General features: G+C 36.1%; 1 protein-coding gene across 3 annotated transcripts; it reads right to left on the bottom strand.

Annotated features, from left to right (window-relative positions):
• Nucleotides 1–2,267: 2,267 nt before the first annotated feature.
• On the bottom strand, nucleotides 2,268–27,311 carry LOC132625159 (187-kDa microtubule-associated protein AIR9). Of its 3 annotated transcripts, none has more exons than XM_060339975.1 (38): nucleotides 27,092–27,311; nucleotides 25,536–26,463; nucleotides 24,197–24,268; nucleotides 23,500–23,565; nucleotides 23,289–23,360; nucleotides 23,104–23,169; nucleotides 22,883–22,945; nucleotides 22,738–22,803; nucleotides 21,602–21,701; nucleotides 21,309–21,410; nucleotides 19,701–19,933; nucleotides 19,501–19,615; nucleotides 18,565–18,685; nucleotides 18,268–18,443; nucleotides 17,697–17,832; nucleotides 16,273–16,373; nucleotides 16,152–16,199; nucleotides 15,324–15,508; nucleotides 15,085–15,202; nucleotides 14,875–15,002; nucleotides 13,737–13,905; nucleotides 12,799–12,917; nucleotides 12,457–12,625; nucleotides 12,147–12,231; nucleotides 11,984–12,057; nucleotides 11,792–11,911; nucleotides 10,975–11,170; nucleotides 10,734–10,855; nucleotides 10,122–10,329; nucleotides 9,800–9,873; nucleotides 8,969–9,107; nucleotides 8,334–8,515; nucleotides 7,090–7,245; nucleotides 5,826–5,957; nucleotides 4,852–4,910; nucleotides 4,355–4,387; nucleotides 4,130–4,261; nucleotides 2,268–2,700 (listed from the first exon to the last, which is right to left on the bottom strand). In XM_060339975.1, the coding sequence occupies exons 2-38, from the start codon at nucleotides 26,433–26,435 to the stop codon at nucleotides 2,524–2,526; spliced, it is 5,214 nt and encodes a 1,737-aa protein (XP_060195958.1). In that variant the 5' UTR covers nucleotides 26,436–26,463; nucleotides 27,092–27,311; the 3' UTR covers nucleotides 2,268–2,523. The 3 variants fall into 3 exon arrangements, with proteins under 3 accessions (XP_060195958.1, XP_060195957.1, XP_060195959.1); XM_060339974.1 differs by having other exon boundaries at nucleotides 27,096–27,311; XM_060339976.1 differs by lacking the exon at nucleotides 27,092–27,311 and adding an exon at nucleotides 26,747–27,024.
• Between the last annotated feature and the right edge of the window lie 538 nt (nucleotides 27,312–27,849).

The following is a 27,849-nucleotide window of genomic DNA, read 5'->3' as shown; positions in this document are numbered from 1 at the left end:
TTCGTCCTGCAAATTATGAATAGAATAACGTGAATTAAAATTAGGTTGACTTATAGGTCTTGTTATCTGACCACTTAATATATTAAGTACCAATATTTCCCTCAAATTTGATATCAAACTTAATTTACCTTCAAAGTTGTGTCAAAAAATAAAATCTTCAGGAAACTTATTGAGTGATCATATAGATGTAGAAAATATGTAGTGACTTGGAAAAGTAACATCATAGATGTTTAAAATTCCCTTATCTATTTGCTTTGTAATTACATGACATTTATTTTGGATGTGTAGTTAGTGATTCCAGTTACATGCCCAAAATTCAGAAAACCATCTGTTGATACCCTTCTAAAAGAAAGAAAAAATTAACCTCATAGGAGTAACTTTTTTACGTTCTGTCATTGACAATATATAAGACATGCTCATCAATATACCTAAGGTGTCTGTTTGGTCCAAAATGAGGATATTTAAGGAATATAACCTGGAAAATGAATCCCATTTTTTATATGAGATAACGCTATACCAAGATTTCAGTCTAAAATAATACTGGATTTAGCTAATACCTCCAACCAAACACAGAAAAAATTTAATCTCAAAATTTATACTGGGATAATCCACATAATCCCTAGAACTAAAAGGCCCCCTAAATTCATTCGAGTAAATGCAACATATTGCTAGTTTGTTTTTTTTTTTTTTTTTTCATGAATTGAATCAAGAAGAATGTAAATATACAGCTTCTGAAAATTATTACACCATGCATCTCAATATACAATATTATACCACATTATACCGGGAGGGAGCATTATACATAATGTATCAACCCTGTATAAAGTGTATAAAAGGTGTTTATACACAAATATGAGCTAAATCGGGTAACAAACTCAAAGTATGTGGCTACCTGGCTTAAATATAGTCCAAAATAGACTTAGAGCGGACTTTTCCTCCTCTTTTTCCTTCCTTTTGATAAACGAGAAATCACGGAGGGCCAATGACAACATATTGTTTAGTATATCAAGCCCTAAGATTTTTATTTTATTTTTTGAAAATGCACTCTTTTGAAGGCGAAAATCTCTTCTTATGTTGTACATCCTATTAAACTAATTAATACATTCAAACAAGAAGAATTTATGAAGAAGAGACAACCAACAAAACCTGGTTAAATCTTTGAAAATAGATAGTGAAATCTGAAATGTGGTGTTCCTCTGATATTCCGCTAGCAGAAGCTTGTCACTTTATTATATGCTTGAACTACATTCATCTTGATTCAATTCATGAAAACAGCTAGTGTTAAAACCCTTTCTGTTAAGGAATTAAAGTTAGAATAATAGAATTGGCACAAAAGGATGAAGCTATCAGACTTGCATGTTTATCCTAATCAGAGTTAATTAGTTCGGGATTTTGCCGAATCTACTAAGCATTTTTTATGGAAAATTTGTTATTATCTTAATTATTGCACTAAGATTCAGTAAAATAAAAGTTTGTTACCAAAAAAGGAATATTAATAATTGGTTGAGTTTAAGTTTGTTCCGCATCATCAGGGTTGTGGGGTTTTTGGTTTCATTTTAACTACCCTCACAATTATCATTCTTAACGAAATATGGTCGACTTTATTCTTTTACTAACTGAAATTGAACAACTTTGACCTCCATTAGACTTGGTCTAATATTATTCCTTCAGAAAATATGACTCGTTCAAGGATATGTATGTTTTTTCATTATTATTTTAAATCCTCTTGGGTCAATTAAGTATTATACTTCTGTATCCTAAAATCTTACTGGAATTTAACCTTTACATCGTTATAGTAACATGAAGAATAAACCTGCAAATTTTTAGAAGTGTTAAACCTTAATCGAAAGTTTAATATGTTAAAGTTAACTAATCTGTTTTCTTTTCTTTTTCTTTTCTTTTTCCAAAAAATTATTAAAAAGCTTATGAAGAGGCACAAGAAATGTACTCGTAAGAATATGGGGTCACATGATCATTCATGTGAAAATAGTTGACTTGGTTAGTGCAAGACACGCCTAATTCATATATATACTTCTATAGCTTAATCATGGTTAGACGCTATGTATTTTCACTTCTATTTGTTACTTTTATGATTAAATGGTTTGATTCACCACAGTTCGAAAAGTTTTCCCATAATTGCTGATTAAGCTTATGCGACTTGACCCCCCTACAGTTACTTTGCACACAAGACAGATCTTACTAGTACTGCTGAAGTAGAATCCGTGATATAAATAAATTACAATAAAAAATTTGTAAAATATCATACATACACAAATCGAGGTTTTCATTGTATTTTCATGCACAAGGGTATGTCGTATTTACGTAGACATGCAATACTGTCCTAACTACATAAGAACAATGATAAAGAAACAAATGGAAGACGCAAAAAGGCAAAGCAAAAGAAACTCGAACCTCACCAAAAAAACAGAAAATAGAAAAAGAATAACAAAAACCAACACCAAACTAATGGAGCTAGAGAACACAAACGACCAATTAATGTACAAAAAAGAACATGGTATGATGCTAGGTCTCTATCTTGAGAAGGGAATTGAGTGATGTACTGTTAAACCTCTGTGCAAGACCTCGGACGACAAGGACTACAATATCACGGAGGTGCCGCGTCTGTACCAGCAAATCCACTTCATTATCACTGTCCACCACAATCCTTAGCCGATGTTGATCATTTCGGAATAGCTCTACCTGTAGAATGGCATGGATCTAGAGTTAATCTTAAGCATCTACCATAATGTCATACATTTCACACAACATCCTAATTAAGCACATTCTCGATTGCAAATTAACTTTACTGTAATGTTCTAGTATATAGACCTTTAAGAGTTAATCTTAAGCATCTACCATAATGTCATACATTTCACACAACATCCTAATTAAGCACATTCTAGATTGCAAATTAATTTTACTGTAATGTTCTAGTATATAGACCTTTACTCCTTTTTTTTTTTTTTTTTTTGGTATTATTGGGGTCTTAGCGCCAGCTTTTGTACACCTGAATCATTCGACCAGGTACTTGCTACCCGCTTTTGTACACCTGAATTATTCCAACGAGCACTGGCTACCTCCCACTAGCCCACCAACACAGGTACCGGTAACTCCGCCTAACAAGGCTTAGGCAGATGAGAAGAAATAACCTAGTATTTTTCGTCTCTGCTGGGATTTGAGCCCTACTCTCTAATGTTCCCGCACACTTCATTGACCGCTAGGTCACACCCTTGAGTGCTGTCTGAAACTTTACCTCTGAATCTCTTATAGATTGTAGTCTTTCTTATGAAAACAAGATATATCTTAGGTCTTTTAATCCAGGAATGTGGACAAGCCGCAAGCCTCTGTTCATCTTTCTAATCTATCCTGAGGGAAAACAGAAAACCATGAACCTCCTCAACAGTAATGTCAGTGTCCACTTAGAAAATCCAGGCTACGCTTTCTGTGAAATTTTGTAGAATGCAACATTTGTTACATACATAAGATTCTCATAAAATGCTATGGATAGCATCTGAAAGAGTAATTCTCTATAGTGAAAGAAAAAAACTTTCACAAATGCATTTGTTCTCAATCAACTAGGGTTTTCAGAGGAACACCCAGGAACCACCCAGAGGCACCTTGAACATTCTAGATCTGCCCAAAAAAATTCCACTGCCCGCCGACTTACAGGCTGACTGATTTTGGCACTCTAGAATGGACTTTTAGGACATAATAAAGAGGGTACTACCCCATGCCCATGACCCAAGTAATGACAAGTTAGCGTGAGCAATAGTGAAGGTACAGTGTCCAAGGGACCCTAGTGTGGTCTAGTTAGTTTGTCGTGTCTTGTCACTCCAACATTGTATGGGAACATATATCAACACAAAATGGTTTTCCCACACACCAAAATCTTCTCTACCAGCTTCATTGCCTTCTTCACATAATAATAACATGCTTATGATCAAGCCACATTTCGGGTTAAGCCTGAACCTAGCATCTATAAAGAGGATAATCGGGCTAGGTAACGTATGTGGTGCTCAAACGAATGTACGATCATGACAAAATGGTAGGAAACAAGGGTTGCGGAGGTATATGCCCAAAACCTATATTTAGAACAGAAATCGGAAGTCTCGGAGATAGATTTACTTACATGGAATGGAGGGGCATATGTTCCCCGAACCTCAGTTGCGGGAAAAGAAGTCTTAGAACCGGGCTTCACCACCTTTACCCTCTTTCTGTTGACTTCCAGAATTCTTCTTTCAAGATTCCCCATTCCTGGAACCTGCAAAGTTGAAACCATAAAAAGTTTATCCCTCATCTGTCTTACAATATGATTTGGAAACTGAAATAGAACAATGAATTAAAAGAAACTAACTTTCTTTGCAGATTGATCCTTGTCACACAAGGCCTGCATTAATAACATCAAGCAATTTATGTTAACACACTGAAAATAACAGCACACTCCACACAGGGAAATAATGTCATGCTAGGGCTTGGAGAAGATGTAAACAGGATAAAGGCTGAAGTTATTCGCAAGGAGACATTAATTTACTTCTATTAGTTTATAGAATGATTAACGCCTCTTTCAAGACTTTAACTATAGTGTAATAACTAGTGAACCACAAACAACTTTAATTTAATTAAATCCCAAACTTTCAAACATGTCTATTGATTTATGTCAAAACAAGGTGTTGCAGGAAGTTCAAAAGGCGAAAAAAGAGTCCTCACACACAAGGTCTGGGAAATAATTTCAACAGACATATCTCTAAATTTTATTAAAAAAAATTGTTTTATTATACCAAATCCTCATTTTGTCTTTACTGTATTGTCCTCAATTTTGCAATAAAAAAGTCTTCGCGGGCGAATATTTACCTCAAACTTCACGGATCCAGTCTCAAGCTTCTGCTTTACTTCTTTAAGAACATCAGGCTCTGCAATGAGGAAAAGAAAAAGAGAAAACCCCAAGCATGATCAGTTGAATAAGAACAAAGAAAAATAACGTGAAGGAAAAAGTATCTTAGTGTCAAACTTTACTCCCGTTAGCCATCTACCTTACATACACGTGTTGAGGAAGCCCAAAATCATAAAGATAATGACGATAAGAGCAAAGAAATGAATGCATTTGCCATTGAAATATTTTCTTCCCTCCATAGGTAGTGATCCACCCAAACACTAGAGTCAAACTTCAGGAGAATGATCAAGGTTTTACCAGAATACTGCCTATTTTAGAAACTTAAATTACAAGAACGAATGATGGACTGCTTAATATCAAGATGACTTCTATGTAGCAAAAGGTGAAAGGAAGAGTCAGTATAGTGGTTTACATGCTAATACTCCAAAGGTTCTGATGATTCACTTATCCAGAAGGACTGCAGCACCAATACCAAATAAACTTTAGATGATTTATTTTCACTTCTTGGAGAACTAAGTGGATCCTTATAGAGTCAAAATTGCTTGTTTACCATGTAATCCTACCTGTTTTACCAATAAGGTTTCTTACACTTACACTAAACTGAATGCACAGACAGAACAAAGAGAATCTGCCAGATCTCATGTACTTCAATGGGAAAAGAGTATTTCATTAACAAGCTTGCACAGGTTCAACAAGAACAAAGTTACTTATGTGATTGAAAAAGTCAAGTATCTACAGCTATCACACATCATCAACAACTTATGCTAATTAGAATTGTATTCAAGAAACAGAGATAGATGGAAAGATACAGGACTGATTACTACACTCGTAAAAGGCAAAGAAAATGAAGTCAACTAGTAACTTAATAAATTAACAATTAAAAATAATAATTCCTTATAAAATTACTGTATGTAGCTTTTTCACGAAGATTTACCAACTGCAATTGGATCTGTAGAAGCAGAAACAGGATGCCCCTCAACTCCATCTTCTCTTACTGGTGTATATATCACAACCAGCCTATACCCCACGTCATCAACATTAGCTTCATACATTCTTCCTGTCTCCCCTGCAACAAACCCATCTTCTTTCAGAAAGTTCCGATCATTTCTCACGGTGCTATGCATAGATGAGATTTCCAAATGTGAAGGACCAAATATAAAAATGTTCAAAAACTGGTTCCCCCATTATTTAGTTTTGGAACAACGGTTTCATACCCCAAAGGTTTAATCACTTGAAAGGAGACAAGGTAATAGTCTAATAGATTGATAGTTTGAATCTTTAAATCTTGTCTAATAGATATTAGCCATTTGCTTGTTTCCCTCTTCTGATGCTTACTTTCTCAGTAAACTCTGACGCAAGTAAAACAGATGCAGTGGACCTCGAAAATGATACAGCAAAGTACTAAATTTAATTTAATCTGTTATCAACCCCCTTCTTTATGCTTTTCTTGTTCTTATTGGGTGATTAATGTGGATTTAGACTTAAAAACAAATAGATACAAAAGATAAATCTCCATAGACTACCTTAGGAGTTATAAAAAGCTCAAATTTACAGAGCTCTAGCAAGACGTATAACATTGGTAGGTCTAAAATTTTAGTTCCCTTAACACTTCAGACATAGTAAGGATCAGAGGAACCTTGCTGTCGCAGAGTAAAATATTTGCATCTTAATAAGTTGCTTCTTCCTTTACTGTTAAGACAGTAAAACATTTTTTTTTTAATTATTTATGTTTGGACACAGGAAGGGGGAGCCTTGGCGTAACTGGTAAAGTTGTTGCATGTGACCAGGAGGTCACGGGTTCGAGCCGTGGAAACAGCCTCTTGCAGAAATGCAAGGTAAGGCTGCGTACAATACCCTTGTGGTCCGGCCCTTCCCCGGACCCCGCGCATAGCGGGAGCTTAGTGCACCGGGCCGCCCTTATGTTTGGACACAACTGGGTGGAAGGAAGACATGTTGTAAAACATTCTGAACCAACGAAAAGCTCACTCTTATCTATCATGAGAATATAGTTACCACAAAATCAGAAAATCAATGTTGAGAGGAAAAATTTATCAAATAGGTTAGTGAGGAAAATAGATAGAAACTTAATCAGAATCAGATAGTTCAGTGACTAATCACTTTGAATATTTAAGTCGAGCAACTCTTAATTCAACAAACAGAGTTAAGAAACCAAAATCAGATGGAACAATATAGCATACCAGGAATAGAAATGAGGTCAGGACTTCCAACCATAGATCTAAGCCACTGAATTTTACTTTTACCCTCCTTTCCTCCACTATAAACACCACGAACAGCATACAGATTGGTGTGAAAACCTCTACCTTCAATTTCCAGCTTATCCATCCTAGGGATACCTGAAATGAAGCAGATTCATAAATCAACTATTAAAAATGGAAATATATGAAACTTTAAAAATCACCCAAGAAAACACATGATTAAGATGCCAGGGAACAAGTTAGATTATTCATTTGTCAAAAGTAAAAATTAGAATAATTTCATGATATATTAAAGCTAAGACGTCAACAAGGAAGAACATCCTTCACGTGAAGAGAGGGAGGGGGGGTTGGCGGCCATCAAGCTAAGGACAACAGCAAAGTTTAATGTTGGCCCAATTAGGCTAAATGTTACTTATCCAGGAATACATCAGCAAAAGGAATTAAAGAAAATCAATGTGCAACGTCATTGAAGTATCTGTCTGACAATAATTAAATAGACTCCAGTAGAGGTCAGCACTAATGATATTATTAATAATGGCATACAAGAAATCTGCAGAAGAATCACTAAAATGGCAGGTCAATTTTAGGCTCTGCCATAGGCATTAACAAATTTTCACTAAGAGAGTTAAACAAATAAGAGATCAGTCATAAATTACTGATCTTTTAGGAGGATCTTCACAAGCATATTGAACTAACTGTGAAAAGCACTCAAGCCTTGTAGCAAATGGAATGCTGGAAAGAAGAAAGGGAGGTGAAGGGTAAAAAATAGAGCAACTAGTTGATTTCCTTGCATCTGTTGGATAAAGTATAGATCATTTTCTTTTGTTTTTTTGGAGCGGGAAGGAAGTTAAAGAAGAACATATACTTCCTCCTTTCTGTCTAAATCACTGGGGGCTGAAAAGGGTGACCTTCCACTTTTACTTGCCCACTTTTCCTCTTCTCAAAACTAACCAAAGACAATACATTGTGACAATGAGTGACCTAACTTTTTTGAGCATACAGCTGATAAAAACACCGACCACAACCGAAAGAAAGAAAGAAAGAAAGAAGTTCCAAACACAGACAACCAAAATGCAATCTGCTAAAAATTCATGTCAAGAGAGGTATGTCAGTACAGGATCACTTCACACACGGCATTAATCAAGTATGTTTTACCCATCCAACATTTATGGTTGTCCTTAAGTATCTACAAGAGGAAACTAAATTAGAATTTAAAGCAAGAAGACCTGGTGAAACTGAAGGAGTTTCGGCATACACTGGATCACTTGACCTTCCAAAAACATCAGACACAATGCATTCACATCTGAGAGAGCGACCTATGTCCTCAAATCGTAACCTGTATGAGCAAGAACGTTGTGATGGTAATGGCTCAAAGGACTTATTATTTCCTGTTTCAGTCGAAATGAACCTGCAGCAGCCAATAAAATATCAGAAGTTTCTCAATATACTCTACAATAGAACCTTCAGAAGCAATGCATTTTTGGATTATGCTAGATGACTTATAGCAGTTTGCAATCTTGGATGCAGTAAATTATACATAGTGTCAAGCAAATCATATCAAGATAACGCCAACTATCTGGGCTTCCGTATATCTCAGTTTTAAAGCAAGATATTTAACAACTTGCCCAAAAACTATTTCCTGAGATCCAGATATTGAACCAATATCAGTCACGAAATATGAGCAGCTTTTCGTTTCTTTGTTTTGAAAATAGGAAAAGTAGCAAAGTGTGGTAACAGAAATCATCTCCATATTAGCTTTGTTGATCTAACTTGACACAAAATAATGTCTAGTAAAGAATAATCAGCTATTAACGAAAAACAGTTGACCCAGCATATCCAGATGAAGAGAACAGAGAAGTACCAAGTATATTTGATGTCCTTCTTATACTTTGTCCATACACGCTCTTGAATTTCACTCTTTGGAATGACTTCAATAGCAGTTAGTATGTCTCCTTCAACAGCCTTCCCAGTAAGAGCCAGCGTCTCAATTCTTGGAATATCTGTGGATGTAGTGTTACGGTCAGAAGATTACCTTGAAATTTTTCACAAGCATTGGAAAGACAGTAGTCTATATAGTGCATGGAAACATTCTAAATGAAGCATGCTCTCCAGAGAAGCAGAACCACCGAGGGATATTTTGCTGAGCTGATCATTTTGACTGATATAAGTTGGGACTGTTGGAATTGTAGTAGAAGATTGAGAAACTCATTTTTTCTGTTAAATTGTCCCACGTTGGTTGAGGGAATGATTGGTGTCTCCTTATATGGTCTTGCCAATTGTTACCTCATACTATCACAGTTATCTTCGAAGAGTTTTTTATATTTTCCCCAAAACAACAAATATGACTAACTTGTGCACAGCTAGACTTTGCAAGTTAAAATGGATTTTTTGCTCTACAGCTCTAGCCTTTAGACATCCTCCCTTGGTGGCTAGTGTCTTTGTGCTTGTAAAAAGGAAAAAGAAAAAGGAAATTCAGGTTTCATCACTCTGTAGTGAAAGAAGGGGAAAAAAGGAATTGGAAAAAAAAAAAAAAAAAAAAAGGAAAAGCAAACAAAGACAAAGAATCAGCCATGGATGAAGAAAAGGGCAAAAGGAAGATCTAAGTACAAAACCAACCCATTCATAAGGGCCTTCGCATGATGGCACACAACAGACGACTACGTTATATCAGATGCTATGATCAGACAAATACCTGGGAAAATCAAATGAGTTGGCTCGGACAACCTAAGTTCTCCAGTGACTGAATCTGAACGAACTGGCGTATATCTGCAAATTTCAGTAACATGCTTTAGAAAGAAAAAAAAAAAACTACGCGCCTCTTCTTTAAAGTTTTTCCATTTGTCATTTATTTATTTTTATTTTTTCTTTAACAAGATTATTCAAGAAACAACAGAAGAAACACCCCGGCATATGACAAGGAATTATATGCGTATATAAGCATCAACTACTATGCTCTTGTATCTCACAACAAAACGCTTCAAAAGCCAGCCAAAAAAGGTTAGAGAAGTTGTTACCCGAAAAGCAAACGACAATTGTAATCTTCATCTACAACTTCATAAGTTTTAGAGCATGCTCCACTGATGATAGTGATTGTTCCCTCGTCAGTTTCTCTGTACCAGCTAAACAAGCTTGATCCTTCATAACCACCGAAATACTCTCCTTCCCCAAGGTAAATACTGGATGAGAGCTCCTTTGCACGAACATTAGAAACTAATGGAAAAGCTGCCACATATTTCACAAGACATGTTCAGTAAAACTTTAAAATAAGCAAATACTCCCTATGTTTCATTTTATATGGCACTCTTTCCTTTTTAGTTTGTTTAGAAAAGAATGACACCTTATATATTACCCTTATTGACATGCTTTTATAGCATAGAAATGTAATGGTAGGTTTAGGACTACAAGTTCTATGAGTACTTTTGGTATGTGGCAGAAGTCTTTCTTTCTTAAATTTCGAGACTAGTAAACCATAGCCATATTAAATGAAATGGAGAGAGTATCAAGCACCATTAAACCAATAGCAAGCACAATCCTTCTAGAAAGGGAAAATGTTATTAATTCAGAACTTGACACATCTTATGAGGAGTCAAGCCTACAATATACCATTCATATAAACCAAGGTCTACCTGGGGAGACTGGAGACTCGTAAACTGATGCTACAGGGTTCCCAGTTTTGCCATCAATGCGAATTGGCAGCCAATATAATGACAAATATGCTCCCACATCTTCAAGTGATGGCTTATATGTTCTGGTAAATACATATTCAAAAAGGATTACTAGCACGATAACCAAACTTGAGATGTGTCCTTTTCAGTTTCTTTCAACAAGTAGGGAAAGTTATTAATTATTACTCTTAAGAAGACTTACAAAGTCCTTGCACAAATATGTACATCCTCTATAGCGCTAGGCAAGTTCAGCAGAGCAGATTCATGAAGCTTATTCTTACTTCTATACCAAACATATTCACCATCACCTTCTTGTCCTCCAAAATATCTCTGCTTGGGAACTATTGTCTCGCCCTCGCAGCATTCAGGAATTGACAGTTCAATACCAATTGGGTCCCCTATCTCAATGCAAGGTCAATATCAGGTACAAGTACTTCATATGAATGAATTTAACAGCAGAAGAAAAAGCGCAAAGTCAAACATTATATTTATGGAGGTTAACCGCATGGGAGACACAGCAAAAAAACGTCTGGTCAGCTGTTAAAAGTTCGTGAAAATAAAAGGCAGTTAAAGGTTATATTCTAGCCAATCTGCTAATGTCATTTCGGGATCATGACTAATCAAGGATATGTTATTTGGTCAGAAAGATCCTGCTCGGACTTTACCAGAAGAGAATTCATGTGATTGGTTGCAGAGAACAAAAAGAAGCACAATTCAAATGTCTGAAGAACTTGACTAAAATTATTGTTAAGTCCTTAGTGGCAGAACAGCCATGGAAGTAGACCTGTGATTCAACTAGTAGAACAAAGACATACATCAAAACCTGAACAACGAAGTACACTTTTCCATTTTGTTAACACCAAGACTGATGTCTTTGATTATTTTTCCACGCACTTCCATACCCAAGTGTTGTAAAGAAAAATGTGATACTATTAATCAATTTCTCATTATGATACAAACATGATTGGCACAGAAAGTGCCTTTTCTGCCAAAAGATTATGTAGGAGCAAACAACATACCAGGAGCTATTGGGCAAGATAATATGCTCCTACAGTTTCCTTTTAATGCATCTTTGCGGATAGGTGTATAAATAAGCTCTACGCATTTACCGACATCCTCAAGAGTCAAATCCAGAAACTCTGTCAATAAAACTGAGTTACTCTGACAAGTTTTTGCACCCTTATAATAAAATATGACAATATATGTCCTACCATCACAGCTTATTTTGTCTTTGAGACCATCACGATCTACTCTAAACCATTCATGTAGGCATTCTCCCTTTTCCCTGCACATGAACACGTTCAACTACAGACCAAACTACAATGAATTTAGAAACTCAAGTTCTAGATGGATAATTTTAATATGTAACTGTACCCTCCACTATAAGACGCAATGAAGCTCACACGTTCTCCTTCAACCAAAGATCCTTGAAATTCAAGTGAATGGCAAGTCGGTGGCCCTGCAGTAAAGGGTTTTTAGATATAAATCATATATCATTTTGAACTTAACAAAAGGTAATAAGCATGGTTGTGTGTCTGTCCTAGATAACTCCCAAACTTAAAGTAATCTTGTTATACAGAAAAAAAAGTGATCTTATTAAGTTTTGATCAACCAAATCAGAAGTTGAGAAACTAATAATAATTCACGTCAACCTATTCATATGCAGAGATTCATTTGGTAATACCTGGAACAATAGGTCCAACTTGTTCCGAGAGAACAATAGGACCACGAGCCCAATCATTTCGAACAGGTTCACAGGACACTGATATAAAAAATCCAATATCATCAATGGAGAGCTTGTATGAGGAAGTCATTGCATCATTGACTTCTATGTTTGTTCCATTTGAACTAGTCTGTACAGTAATATTCATACTAGTTAGCAAAGAAAAATTCAAAATTTCAATCCATCACTTTATCAGACAACAGAAGAAATATTTGGGACACTTTTGGGCCTTAGAGGAAGCATAGAGATCTCAGCGTATTTGCTTGTAAAGAGAATTAAACATTTAAAGACACATTGAAGTACCCGGAACCAGCGGTAAACTGAATCTCCCTCTTCACCACCCCAGTATTTCTTCTCAACGCTTAGTGTGGTGCCTTCAACTGCAGTTCCGGCAATTCGTAGAGAAAGCAATCTTGGGGTTCCTAGACCATACAAGAACACAATAAGAAATTTTTTTGAGCAACACAATAAGAAAATATTAGGTGACAACTAATAAATGAAATCAAAGTCCATCAAAAAGCAGCATAAGATTTATGCAACAATATAGCTCTTGTGAACCTTGAACAGTGTCAGAGTAATTAAATGTTTGTCGTGCTTGTTGGAAATGAAAAAATGCAATAAGGCTTTGAAAAGGGGATACATACTTTGCTCTTCATCAAAAAAAAAAAGGGGGATACAGACTTTGCTCTTCATCAAAAAAAAAGGAGGGGGGATACAGACTTTGCTATGCATTTGCAACAGAAGCTTTCTAGCCCTCTTCCTGAAACCAGTTGATAACAGGGGAACCTGAGTTTCATCAGATACCAGTTAAGTAACAAATGATTAATAAACCCCACGAGCATGACAGATGGACATGTTCATTAGCATGTTTTAAGAGAAACTCAGGTCCCTCTTTTCCAAGAAGGTTAGAAGTACCCTTCGTCACAATCTGAAATTGTTTTACTTAAAACCTATAAAACTAGTATGTTTTTTGTGATAAACACAGTAGATTAAAATTTCTTGCACCCAGGAAGTAATGTGCATTAGTTCTAAACGATTAAAAAATATAGGGAACATAGCTAGGCTTATGCTTACTCGAGGAATTTTGTTAAAAAGAAAATATATTAAAATTCAGGTCTGCAGCAAGCTCCGAGACCATCTGTAAGCACTAAGAATAATGTATGCTGCCAGAATATCCACAGAAGTCTACAAATTTTAACAATTCTTCAAATCGATCCCAACACGTGAAAATGTATTGTTACCTGGGCGAACACGTTCCTGTCCCATACAAGTTCTTGGCTCACCCACTGTCCCATCATCACGAACTGGGGTGCATTTGAAAGATATGAATTTACCAATTGCATCTTTGGTAATACGATATTGAAGAAGACCTGAAAACTCGGGTATAATAACACCTGAGTCATTTTCAATCTGCAGCAAAGGAACCCATCATTGATAGCTAAAAACAACACTTAAAGAATGTCATATTAAGTTTTCAAAGAAAATGTTAAAATAAAAACTATCATGCAATCTAGGAACTGCTAGCTAGCCAGTTACAATGTTATCCCCATAACTACCTTAAAACTGAGAAACTATCATAAGCATGGATGAGCTCCCGGTATTCACAAAGACAATCTCTTTCCTCCAGCTTTGAATTTGTGTAAAACCAACGAACTAGTCCATGACACACGTACAAACTCAGTAATTAAAATTTAATGATGACCCACACAAAGAAATTATGTATTAAGAGTTCTTCAAGAAGAGAGAAAACAAAAGTGATCTTTTCTTCATTATAGTCACTTTGTTGAAACATTAAGAAGTATATTTTCATTACAGCAACATAAATTATGAAGTATATGCTTTCATAGAATATGACTCAAATAGACTTTGTATCAGTAGCGTACGAAAGCAACAATAGAATTCATTTTGCTTTTACTTTATATTCTCAGCACTCTGCATCCCTCATATGGTAAGTTAGTGCAAATGTTTCTTCCCTTCTGTAGTTCTGTTTGTTGTTTTTCTTTTTTGCTTTTCATTCTGTTTCCTTATGGAAGTTGAGAATCATAGCATGTTTAGACAAAGCAAATCGATAACTGTAATAGATAAACATCCAAATTTTACTTTCTCATTTGACACTTGAATTTGATGAAATCCTGAAGTTCCTATATTCGGAGTTCATTTGAACTGAGTACAGGATACTCTGCTCCTGAGAATATTCTCACTTATTCTCACTTCTCACTTCAGCACCATCCATCATTTGGTGCCTTATAACATACCAATCTGAGTGAGTAGGTATAAACATGATCCGTTATTTTCTCTTGCAGTGTGGCTAGAACTCTAAAAAGGAATCTAGAGAATACAGCCTACAGTAATGCTGAAGACAAGAAGACAGCGCTCTACCTCGTGAAGATACCAATTGTATATACTTTTTCCCTCATGACCCCCAATATAACCATAAGATGCGGTCATCATTCCACCTTCGGCGTAATCACCAGTCAGAGATAAAAAGTTAAGGCTGGGTGGAAGAGCTGCAAAAAAACATCTATGTTCATTGACTATTCAAAATTAAGAACTCAAGTAACAAATGAAATTTGAATGCATTATAATTACTCTCTGCAGCTCTTTCAGCAATGGCATAGACTGGTTCACCAGTTTCGCCATCTGGAGTCATTGGAGTAAATTTTGCAACAATATAGTAGCCAACAGCTCCTAAAGGTATGCGGAATGCCTGAAGAAAACAGACATTTACTGATTTCTTGCATCCATTTTTATGATTAAATAATGGTTCTTGATTTGATGCATCACACGGAGGAACTGATATTTAAAAGCTTAACTTAAACATCTATTACCTTTGCAATTTTGGATGTACTTAATGCATCAAGACAGCTCTCACTCTCGAATGTTGATGAACTTGTTTTAAACCATTGAACTCTGCTGGCTCCTTCAGTTCCTCCGGTAACTATACCAGTTACCGTTATTTTACTGCCCTCCTTTAGTTCACCAATTATCTTTACATTTGTCACTTTAGGAGGAGCTGGGAAATTTAGATTAAAAAAGCAATAAGATCCACAAACCGAGATTGTTTCACTATGCAGAATACTGATAACTTATAGCCGAAATTATATCACAATTTGAGAAGTCACATAAAAATACAGGCCATAACATGTATGTGCAATTTGCCAATTTGTTCTATTAAGTATGACTTGTATTATCAGGCTTCAGCAAACTTATGCAGCATATGGCGCTGTGGGAGGAGGTAGGAGCTGGAAAGACCTGAACAAGACAATAGAGGTAGCACGAGCAGCAGGATGAGGAGAGTAGAAAGAGAGTGAGAGTTATCTTTTAAGGTGGACCCACAAAGGGCCACTTGTCAAGAAAATAAGTTTATCTCACACAACTTATGTCAGTTGTCTGAGGTATAATTTAAAATCTCCATATCATACTTTATTATATTCTTACTTGGGGTATACTTCTCTTATACAGGAGATTTTTCCATTATTAAACAATACAATCATTAACCTTATAAGAAAACTATGACTGATACACCTAAACATCCCATTAAGCATTGAGCAATTCACCAACTCATCCTATCTCAATGTGATCTCTTCCCATAACAGAAGATTCACTCCATGAAACAACCTCAGGGTGCTAACTTATGAAACAATGGAATAACAAACCTTGCTTGACTTTCTGCGACACAATCGATACAGATTTCCCTTCCTGTCCTGCAAAGCACAGTCATATGTTACAACACTCATGGACTGTAAAAGTGAGGTACTAAATTACAAAATATCAGACCTTCAAAATTCGCGGGTACATAAGCAAAAGCCAAGCAACAGCCAACATCCTCTTTTGTCAACATATATTCATTTGTACCAGATGATACCAGCACGAATTCCCTGTCTCCACACCCCAAGCCAAAGAAAAGGGTATAAGGCAAGTTAAAAGACTTGTCAAACAAGATCAGTCAGGAAACAAAGCGGACATCAACCCACATGGGCAGTATTTTGGTATGTGTATGATTACCTCGTCTAAAAGCTTAAACTACTAGATACAAACATACTTCTGTTTCCTAATTAATGACTTCAACAAACTCCATCATGTGTAGGCTTGATTCTTGATCATGGGTCAAACGCATCGAAAAGCTTTTTAAAGGGAAAAGATCAAGGTTGGCAGTGAGAATTGAACCCTAAACCTCTGCTTGCTTTGACACCATGTTAAGAAAACGGATATTAAGCCTAACTCACCCCAAAAGCTAGCTCAAATGGTAAGATGTCCAAGACGGGATATGGAGACTATAGCGCATACACTTAAGTCCTGTGAGATTCTGACAAAAATAATTCATCATACAGAAAGTAAACTACATCGAAAAACAGGCCAGAAAGTTTTTAAGGTTGAGTCAAGATTGGTGATCTGTTCATTCTAGCCACATCTGAAAATATACAAACCACCTTAGGGAGTTAGGGTAATGCCTACTTGGCTTCAAAAGAATGAATCGTTGCAATTGCTTCGTCAATGTGAGTCGCCGAGAGGCTGTAATCACTTCCATTAACTATTCACAATTGGGCAGGCTAGAGCAATTTAAAAGCTTGGTACATGCAAGTGTGTCACAGTTAAATGGATGTTGTTTAATTATAGGTTGTGGACTTCATTAGAAGATTATCTGGCAGGTATGCTAGTAAATACTATTAATCTTTGTGAAATATGTTGAGCATCTAACTCAAACCATAAGGAAATGGTTGGGTGACACAAGAACTTTTATATAAACCCCTTTGGAAGCGCCTATAAAACTTATGCGGGAGCGGGACATATATAACTCAACCACCTTGCACGCATAAACCTGATTTGTGGTTTGATTAATGTGAACTTACTTGTGTGGGAATAGGACTAATAAAGATTGGTTTGATACCATGAGTCCTCTAACAAGTCTTAAACCTATCCCCAACGAGTAGATATCACTTATTTTTCTTCCTTTATGTCCTATCTTTAGCTAAGTTTGATTGATACCAAGGAGTGACCAATATAAATCAATAATCTTAGGGTGTTCATATCCCAAAAGAAAGAAAGCAAGATAGTTATTTCCACCTAATAGACAAGAGGCGTTAACAATCCAAAAAGTTCCAAAATGCAATAATCTATTTCCGAAGAACTAAAATTTGCTAAAACTAATTTTTAACCAATTGATACACTCGACGATCTGAGAAGAGAACAAGACAACTTACCCAGTATCCTTATCTTCACGCAACCAGTCGAACTTGCTGGGTCCTTCTCTTCCTCCAAAATATTTCCCAACTCCTTTTATGGTATTGCCTTCCACGACATCTCCAGAAATTTGTACATCACTCACTGATGGGGGAGCTGTTAACAGAAAAGTATAACTTAGTGATCATCCAACCATCAGGTAGTTACCAATGAAACTAGTTCAAGATAGACTGCTTTGGAAGATGGCCCAAAATGAGCTCAAAAAAATAGGTGATGTCAAATTCTGAAGCTGCTGCCTCTTTTTCCTCTTAATTTAGAAGCTGCGCTATAATGATATATCTCCATATTAAGAGGAAGTTATTTCGCCCATCAAGCTACCATCTTAACATGCATAAACCCCTATGTAGAATGTCATTGAGAAGCTCAAATATCAATGACATAAAAGTAAAGCATATTCTATATTTTATGGCTGAACTTCAACTTTTTCTTATTGAGGAATGGGCATGTTCGTCCATATTAAACAATTGTCAGTCATATTGCAGCCTTTTTGGAGTCTAATGACCCAATAACAAACGAATTGCAACTCTATACCTGCTTTCACATAATCTGTTATAGCATATTGAGGTTCTCCTTTGGCACCTTCCTCTGTCATAGGGGTATACATAAATACCAAACAGGAATCAACATCATCAAGGGTCAACTGATATTCCTCTTCTTCAGCACCAGCAATGACCACTGGACTGCTGTTCCATCTTTTCCTTAACCAACTGAAAATGATTAAGCCAGATAGTTACTCCTTCATGTCAATGGTGGACAAGTTTTGGTAAAACTTAGGATCTTAAAAATCTGACGAGGTGCTGTAACTGCAATTTAAGATGATCATCTCACCTAGAAATGCTTTTCCCTGGGGTTCCACCGCACCATGCAATTTCTGTGTGGCCTCGGATTATATTTCCTTCTAATAAATCCCCACATACTTCAATCTTCAATACTTTCGGATGTCCAGTTCCTTTACCAAAAAATAGAAAATGAAAAAAGGAACAAGAAAGATTAACAAAAGATGATATAACTGACAGCCCATAGAAAAGCAAGGGACAGTTAACTAACAGTAAAACACGCAAGTAAAAGGACTTCAGCACAAAACCAGCCATTGAAGATGATAGAGGCAACAGATCATGCATCTTTCTTAATACATCAGCACAGGATTGGATATATTTTCCCTAGCTAATTTAAAATTTCAGCTTTATTTCTGAACTGTTAGTTATACTTATCAAAAAGAATTCAGAACTTTATCCCTTTGCATTGAGAGGCTTGACTTGGTTATTAATGATATGAAAAACGCACATTTTCTCCTGACAAGTAGTTGCAGTTGACAAGTGCTTCAAAATCAATCAAATCGGATGTTTTTGGTTTCTTCTCTTGTCTTCCTTTTCTAGGGTTTAAGTTTAACTACAAAGACACATGCAAAATGTAGCACCTTAGCAGCCCCTAGTCGTGTTAGTTGGACCAGAGTAGATAAAAAGCATGTGGTCTAGCAGGATTCTCAGTAATCCCTGTTTGATTCTCACAAACATTACCCAAGCAACAATCTTCCCAGGTCAGATTGGACATAGCATAAATTAGCAAGCGAATATGTTTGCAAATTTAGAAATTGAAATAAAATTCCTCAAACATATATTTGCATTTCAACTATTCCCAGTCTCAGAACCAAAGATAAAACCATTTCCTTTCCAAAATGATTATAGTGTCATTAATTACTTTTCTGATAAGTCACTTCATTATTATTTTGCTATTTCATATATACAAAAAAAAAAAATAGCATACCAGGTGAAACTGGAGAAGATATTGCAAAAATAGTGGGGTATTCTGTCTCTCCCAGCTTCGGGGTGCACTCTACTTTCAAGATTCTACCGATGTCTTCATGCTTTGGCCAATAGAACTGATCATAAGAAGCTAAAATCATATAATGATGTCTCATTATAGAGAAACACAGAACCTTAAATAGAGCAGCAGAAAACTATTACCTCCCTCGTTGCACCATGTATTTCTCTGAAGTTTGATGGAGTTCTCTCTCCTATAAACCATTGGTATTTCAAGTTTATGTCTGAACCAGTACTCTCAGCTTCATTCTTAACAAAATTGAAGTGGCAATAGCAAGCATCTTCCTCAAATGGCTGGTCTATAACAGCTTCTTTGAGCAGGAATCCTTGCGGAAGTTGTTCCTTCCATTGCTCAAGCAGAAAGCGAAAAGTTGAATCTGTGGAAGTTAGAAGTATTAGAGAGATGAATTATTTGAGGTGCACGCAATCTGGCCCGGACACCATGGTTATTCAAAAAAAGGAAAAAGTATTACAAAGATGAAAAACTAAAACTGAAAGAAAGAAAATCAGCAGGCATATATATTGTGTTATATCTGAGAGAAGACACCAATTTAAACTCCATTATACAAAATTATAAGATGATAACCTAATAAGGTATAGCGCACTCTCAATTGCACACAGATGAAATGCAACAAAGAAGTATCTTTGAAACCAAACAAACATCAAGTATGCTTCACTTTTTTATTTGTACTTAGATTTTATCATACATAAACAAAAAGTGGAAAATCCCCAGTATACAAGAACTAGATCGCAAGAGCACAAAACATAAAGGTCACATCTGCGGAATCCCATCCAATCATCTATGCAACAAGTGATTGGCATTATGCTCCAAGAGTATACAAATTTAACACTGTGTTCTTGATATGTGTCATTGAATTCCTTCAAGCGCTCTTCTATTCTGTTCTACGAAAAAAATTATCTAGAAGACATCACGTGAGGTTGCCCTCTAGCTCTAGTTTTGCTTGTCTTGTTCCTGAACATTCCCCTGCTTTACAGAAATCAAATACTATAATTGTGTCATTGAACTAATACCCATCAAGCTAAGTGCAGCAGCACCAATATATATTCTCTTCAAGCTCCATGCAGCTATCCACAGAGATAACACACAAAAGAACAACTTTTTTCTGGATAATGCAGATCGCTAGGAAGTACCATTCTGGGACAGAGGCGGCGGCGCAGCAAGCATCGAAAAGCGGGTATAAAATTGTGGAAATGCCTCAAAAGTCAAAACATTAGGAGCATTAAAAAATCTAAATGGCACAAACAACTCCATGGAAGCAGTCAAGTGAATCCAGTTTACAGCATAGCATTATGGTAAAATCTTACAGCTATATTACTGATCAAAAAAATCTGACAGCTGGATTTTCTTAGAGCATTATGGTAAAATCTTCCAATGTCGCCAGAGATCTCTCCAAGTTACTGCTGAAGAGAAAAGTTGAATTCTCTCTCCTACAGCCTCTAAGTTTTGTCTATATCGCCTCTCGAGACTATTCTACACCTTAATCTTGCCTCTTACCAGCAGATGCTAATCCAATCTCAATAGATTAGTCAAATAACTCAAGCATGGATATGTACCAACCTATCTAATTTACAATACAGCATATCACCCAGTTCAATAAATAAATCTTACACATCTTGTATCCCTTCGACTAACACTATTTAAGGATGTTAGGGACTTTTTGTAAGTGAAAAAATATGCATAGAGAGATTATCACTGAATCAGCCATTAACAGCAGTTCCTTGAAAACTCACCGACAGCTTGTTCTGGACGACAAAATTCCCAACCACCTCTGATGCACACAGGAGTGTGAGAAGGATAACGTTTAGCTAGTGCTACCTCCTCACGGGAGAGATCTGAAAGCAGATTTTGCATCAGAAGGTAACAAGTTATATGAGCGGAATCTGCAGAATCAGATTATAAATCCCCATATACTTCCCTTTGGAAGGAAACAACAAGCAATACTACGAAATGAGAAATCATAGCCAACGAAAATCAAAGGATGCAGCTACCGGAAGAAAAGCAAGGATTGACCAAAGTATTGTACCTCTATCATTGAACTTCTTTAAAGTAGGACCCACAAGCAAAATGGAGGCTGCCTCTAGGTGAGGCATCTTAAGGATAGGATTCTCTTCCACACGTAAATGCTGCACCTCGTCGTGGAAAAAAACTCAGGCAACTCAATAAACATCCTAGAGCATACTATTAATACAGCATTCGACATAAAAAAAAAAGTCTAATATAGGAAAGTATATGCACATTAATATAGAAAACTTTATATGTACATTAATATAGAAAACTTTTAATTCAAAGGTGCACTCAATTAGAGAGAGCGTGCAGTGTCTTCTATCATTTTAAGAATTATCAGAAATTTACCGAATCAACAAGATTCCTAAAAAGCTTTCTTTATAAGATGACAAATAAAAAAATCCCTATTCGGCTATTCCATGTAATAAACAAGTGATGCTACTGCAAGCATTTTTTATTAAGGTTTTTTCTTTATGAGTAATTTTTTATAAGGTTAATGTTACTATAAGTTTAGTTTAACACTTTTGTCTAGATCTGGTGCATATTATAGCTATCAGGATCTATCTTTATTTATCGTACGACCAATCACAAATCTTACACGAATGAATTAAGCAAACATTATGCATACTTGTAGTGTCATAACATCTAGAGCCCATAACACTAGATAGCTTATTTTCAGAAATATTTGAGGCATCAAGAGACGCAGACAGTAAAGTAAATTAATTGGAAACGGAGAGGGATACCACTAATTCATATGGACAAAAGACCTGTTGGTAATATACCAAATTGTGCTGAAAACCCTTGCAGTTTCATGATTCTACGAGAAAAGAGCAACAATAGACAAAACAAAATGAAACTCATTGACTAAGCTCCTCCATGATTTATTTGAGAAGAGCGGAGACAGAGTGTATCAGGTTGCCATCTGTTTCTTTTCATGAATGTGCTGCTCAATTTACCTGTTAAACTGACTTTATTGGATTACCCAGTCATGACCCTTTAAAACTTTCTAATGTTGTAACTTCGTCGAATAGTCTGTCTACTACAAACAACAATAAATATCCACTCCTTTACCAAATAGAAACACAGTGTCCATCATTTACAAACACATAAGACATCTAACAACAATCAGAAGTTGATTAGATGTTAATTACTAACCTCAAGAGAAGGTAAGTAAGGGAATCCTTTCAATGTAGAGATCTTGTTCTTGCTAGCAGCTAAGACCTGCGGGAAAAAAAATGTGATGTAGGTTCTAACCATACAAGTAGCAAGAAGTAACAAAAGATGAAAGTCAGAGATTAACCTGTAACCGAGGCTGACTGGCCATTGAAAGAGATTTTAACTTATTCTGAGCAACAGATAGGAACTGAAATTTAACAGCCATAGGCAAAAACAATAAGCTGGTGTTTGTTTTCTCTTTGATAGTTAAGCAAAAAAACAATAACCTAGATTAGGCATTGAATATGGATCATGAAAACTGCTGTGAGTATGAAAAAGCAGAGGGGCAGATGTTTAAATACTTACTTCTAAATTGGGAAGCTCTGGAAGGCTTATGAGTGATGTAATTTGATTTCCAGCAAGATAGAGTTGCTAAAAGGTCAAAAAGTTGAACAAGGATGACAAATTATTTCAGAGCCTTACCACTGAAAGAGTAACCGTCATCAGGCATGTAAGTTTTTGAAATAAAAAAAAATCAAGAGCAGTCTCACCTGAAGAGCTTTGCAATTCTCAAGTGGTTCAAATCCAGGACCTTTGAAATCATTGAAGCTCAAATCAAGAACCTAAAGAGATAAATATCATACAGGATTTTTATGAGTGAAAATAACTAGAGAATTACACCATCTTCGGAAGTAGCATCGAAGCACAAAATATGACGAGGTTTACTTTTTAAATGTAGAGATTGATACAAAGAAAACTGACCTTCACCCTAGTCAGTATTTCAATACCATCCAACACTGATAAGAGATTGTCCCTGAGGTAAACAAACTGCAAAACGAAATAAATTGGTAATATAGTAACTTTCTTCAGAGTACTTGAGATAATAACTGCAGCTTCCTAGATCAGGAAGGAATGGGATACAAATGTTTTAAAATATCATACTACCAAGTACCAACAGATACTAGAGTCTCCACCATACATAAAAGAACAGCTTCAGACTTGTATATAAAGCAATCTATATACATTAATGCACCTTCTTCTTTTTTTCTTTTTTTTTTTTGAAATGGTAACACATTAATGCACCTTTTTGGGGAGCACAAGAGTGTACATTCTTAGTATATTATAAATGGAATAAAGCCAAACCCCAAGAAGGTGATTGGACTGTACAAAAGTGAGATATCCCCTACACTAGAAAAACAAAAGTAGGGGATTATACTGTTCAGTAGGTCCTATTCCTGTAGAGTGCTAATGAAATCTATTATTCTGTAAATGTCATGTACATCCTGAAATTTTCACCACAAAGATGAATGTAAAGAATGCTTTCAGAAAATGTTATCTGCTAAACAAAATGGTAACAAGTCCAACAGAATCCTTGCGCTCCTCCCACGTCAGCAAAGAAACATGTTGTGAACAAGGAAACCTCATAAAAGTAAGATAAAGTGGGATCACTGTTAGTTACCTCTAAATTTGGCGACAAGTTCAGCCCACCGCTGTTGAGACTACGTATTCTGTGGCCCCTCAGATCCAAGCGCTTGATGAAAAATGAAGGGAGGAAGGTTCAATAGTTAGTAAGATTACAAAAGAACGTGTTTTTCTAATGAATATAGGGAATATATCATATGACCAAAACAAAGGAGTTTTAACTGAAGCAAAATGGAGAAGAAAAAAATTATAAGCAAAATGGAGAACCATCAGGCAGGACAAATCACAAAACAGCTGTAAGAGATTAGCATTGAACTACTGAAGTTAGTAAATCTGCAAAATATGCTCGTGTATTATTAAGAACACTTACCAACTTAAAAATCTCACAGGGATAGATAGTTCGAAACAAACATAAAATACCAACCAAATACCCAAACAATCTCGCTTTGCACGTATTAAGTGCTCTTACACAAACGTTGTTTTCCGTAATTACAGTCTATGTTCTTGCATGAATATATTGTTTACTTCCTACACTGTGACAGTAATGTTGACTTTGTATTGCTAGGTATAATGATAGGCCGAAAAATGCCATCAATAGATAACCTGAGCAGCATTTGTTTATCCACAAGATGAGATACATCACATTTGAGGGCATCTAACTACACATTAGAAGAGCATCTGACTTAAGTTCTAGTCAAAGTTTACAGATGATTAAAGAAAAGTAGATCAAGCACTGCTTGTCACAAGAACAGAGCCCCACAATCATAATAACCAACAGAAGACAATCAAAGAAAACCCTCTCTCCTCTAAAAATAAATGGTATTGGTTTAATGTATATTTTAGAAGCTTTTAGTTGAAGTGGTATAGTTGAAAGCAAAAGAAATTTAATGTATACTCCAAATAAAACAATTGAAAATAGTGTATACTTGAAAAACTTTTCAGTTAAAAAGTATAATTCAAAAGCATAATTAACATGACAAAGCTATGTTCTTTTTATTCTGATAGGTAGAAGAACCTCCATCTAATTTTGGCTATTGCAAACACTTTGTCACACAAATTCCTCTTATCTATAGTGATTGGTTCTCATTCTCAGAAAAAGAACAAATCACTTGAGAACCGAGTAGCTCTCCTTTTAGCCCTTCCTATTATATTGTTTTGTGCATGTCATAACCCTTACCTTAATTCTTAAACCTATACGCATTGTTCTTAAAGAGAACCCTTAGAAGAAAAAGGGTACTAGTGGAGCAGTTGATATAAAAAGGTAATTTATCCACCTTCAGTAGAGGTAAAATGAACGGATGTTTTCATTCATCTTCAATGTAACGCCAACTAAAATTAATATTGGCAAAATGAAGAATAAAGGGACAAGTTATTACCACATCATCGCCAGCTTTGATCTCCACCTGAGGAAGCATAATAAGGCGTGAATCACGACTTTCAGTAGTCCCCCCTTTCTTCCTACTGGATGAAGTAGCACTTCTGTCCAGCACTTTTGACAATGAACCACCCTTTGATCCGGTGGAAACAGAAGGTGACCGTGCAGCTGGAGAAGACAACTTCGCAGTTAACTTCCGAGTTGAGACACTACTAGCAGTACTGTCCAACGATGTAGAGGCACTCCTCCTTGAAGAGGAAAGTGATGGTGATGATAATATAGCTGAGGTCTTCTTAACTGATTCTTGCTTGCTTGCATCAGAACTAATCGATGATCTTGGAGTCTTCGCAAGGGGTGAAATGGGAACTGATCTTCTAGTCTCTGAAATACTTGATCGAGTTGTTATTCTACCGTTGGTCGAAGGCAATGTGCTTTTCCTCATTTCTGGGAGAGATCGCCTCATAGGATCTGTAGCCAAAGAACTAGTCTTTTTAGCTGTACCTGAACCAACACTACCACTAGGTCGTTTAGTTACCGTTATTGGCTGCTTTTCAGGCAAACCACCAGTGCTACTCCTTCTTGTGACTGGAGCTGTTCCTGAAAGTCGTGAAGTGCTACTAACAGTTGATTTTGTCAGAGATGGTTTGACACCTCTCGGGCTAGAATCAGTGTCATTAGTTATTCCAGTTCGTCTCTTCACTGTCCCAGCCCTTGTTGCCCCATTTTGAGTTGGTCTCACTGTCCTTGATTTTTTCACACTCTCTGCTGATGATTGCTTTGGTGACTCTGAACTTTGTGGCTGTTCAACAAAATCCTGCGGCAGAGGTTGCTTCTCTATTATCTCTGGACTGTGGCTATCTTCGACTGAGTCTTCATTGGGTTTTAAAACTGGCTCATCCATTTGCAACCACTTCTTCAAGAACAATTATCTGTGGACCAATTAAAATTGTCAAAACCAAAACAAAGCAAGCTAAATTAGCACAAAAGACATCATCTTTGTAGAAAAGAGAAGCACTGGCAAAGCACAATACAGAGCAGCACCGACATTCAATGAGAGCACGGTGGAAATTATAGTACCAAAAGGTCTCAGTCTCAAATCTAACACAAAAATGCAGCTTCTTTAGCTGTAATTGAAGAACTTTTTGTCACATTCCCTCAGAACCCTACAGTAAATCACCACTCAGAATAAAGAAAGAAAAGTCAAGAATGCACCTTTTCTGCCTAAAACTCAAGCACTTCTTTTCCAATTGCCAAAACCAACCACTCAAAATGAACAAAATAGCATTAAAGCAGCTTCTTTGTAGCTAAATTTCCAAACAACCCCAAAAAAGGAAGGCAATAATGCAGCTTCTTTTAACTAAAACTGTAGCACCTTTTCCCCTACTCCCAAACAACCCCAAGTAAAAACCACCACTCAAAAATGAACAAGAAAGTCAAGAATGCAGCTTCTTTAGAACCAAAAAAAAGACCCTTTTTTACTACATTCCAACACAACCCAACTAAACATCAAGAAAGAAAGAAAAAAAAAAAAACAAGAAAGCAGTTGGGTTTTCGTACTTGCCTAGATCTGTTGAAGAAGAGTAGAAAAAAGGCAGTTGAACAAACACTTAGACCATATTTGCTCTTTTTTTCTTTAGGGTTTTAGTGCAAGAAAATGAAAAAGTAGTAGTAGAAGTAACACTATAGTAGTAGAGAATCCATATGGGAGTTTTCGAAGCGTGGATAAAAGTGGGAGAGAGAGTGGAGAGTGAGAGAGTAAATGTAACTGAAGCTGATAAGAGATAGAGATATATTAGTAGTAGTATTATTTGGTGGAGCCAATGAGAATGGTGACAGGTGAGAAATTTATGGGAAAAGGGAAAAAGACATAAACATTATTATTGTTTTCTTCCTGAAATTCGCAACCGTTGTCTGCACGCGGGTGAAGTGTGTTGTGCCCGGGGAAATATTCAAATTTTTCATGAAGGAATAGGTTTATTAACTATATAATAAGTTTTGGAGTAAAATCTGATTAATCTTCTTCAAGGGGTTTGGTTGGTTACCGAGATTAGGAAATATTTTGGTACAAGACTCGATATTATTTTGGTATAAATAATATTGATATAATTTTATATTGTAATTTTGATATTATTTATTTCGAGGATACGTGAAATAAAATACTTGCGAATTTAACGTGCGATACGTGAAATAGAACACTTGAAGGGTGATATTGAAAATTTGGAATTGAATCTGAAGCACGACACCGCGAGGAATACTCTCTTCTCAACTCTTTATGAGCTACAAAATGTGTTTCACAAATAAGCATGCAAATCTTC

Source organism: Lycium barbarum, chromosome 12 (genome assembly GCF_019175385.1).
Source record: "Lycium barbarum isolate Lr01 chromosome 12, ASM1917538v2, whole genome shotgun sequence".
NCBI classification, from domain to species: domain Eukaryota; kingdom Viridiplantae; phylum Streptophyta; class Magnoliopsida; order Solanales; family Solanaceae; genus Lycium; species Lycium barbarum.
This window is presented reverse-complemented; position numbering and strand designations above follow the sequence as displayed.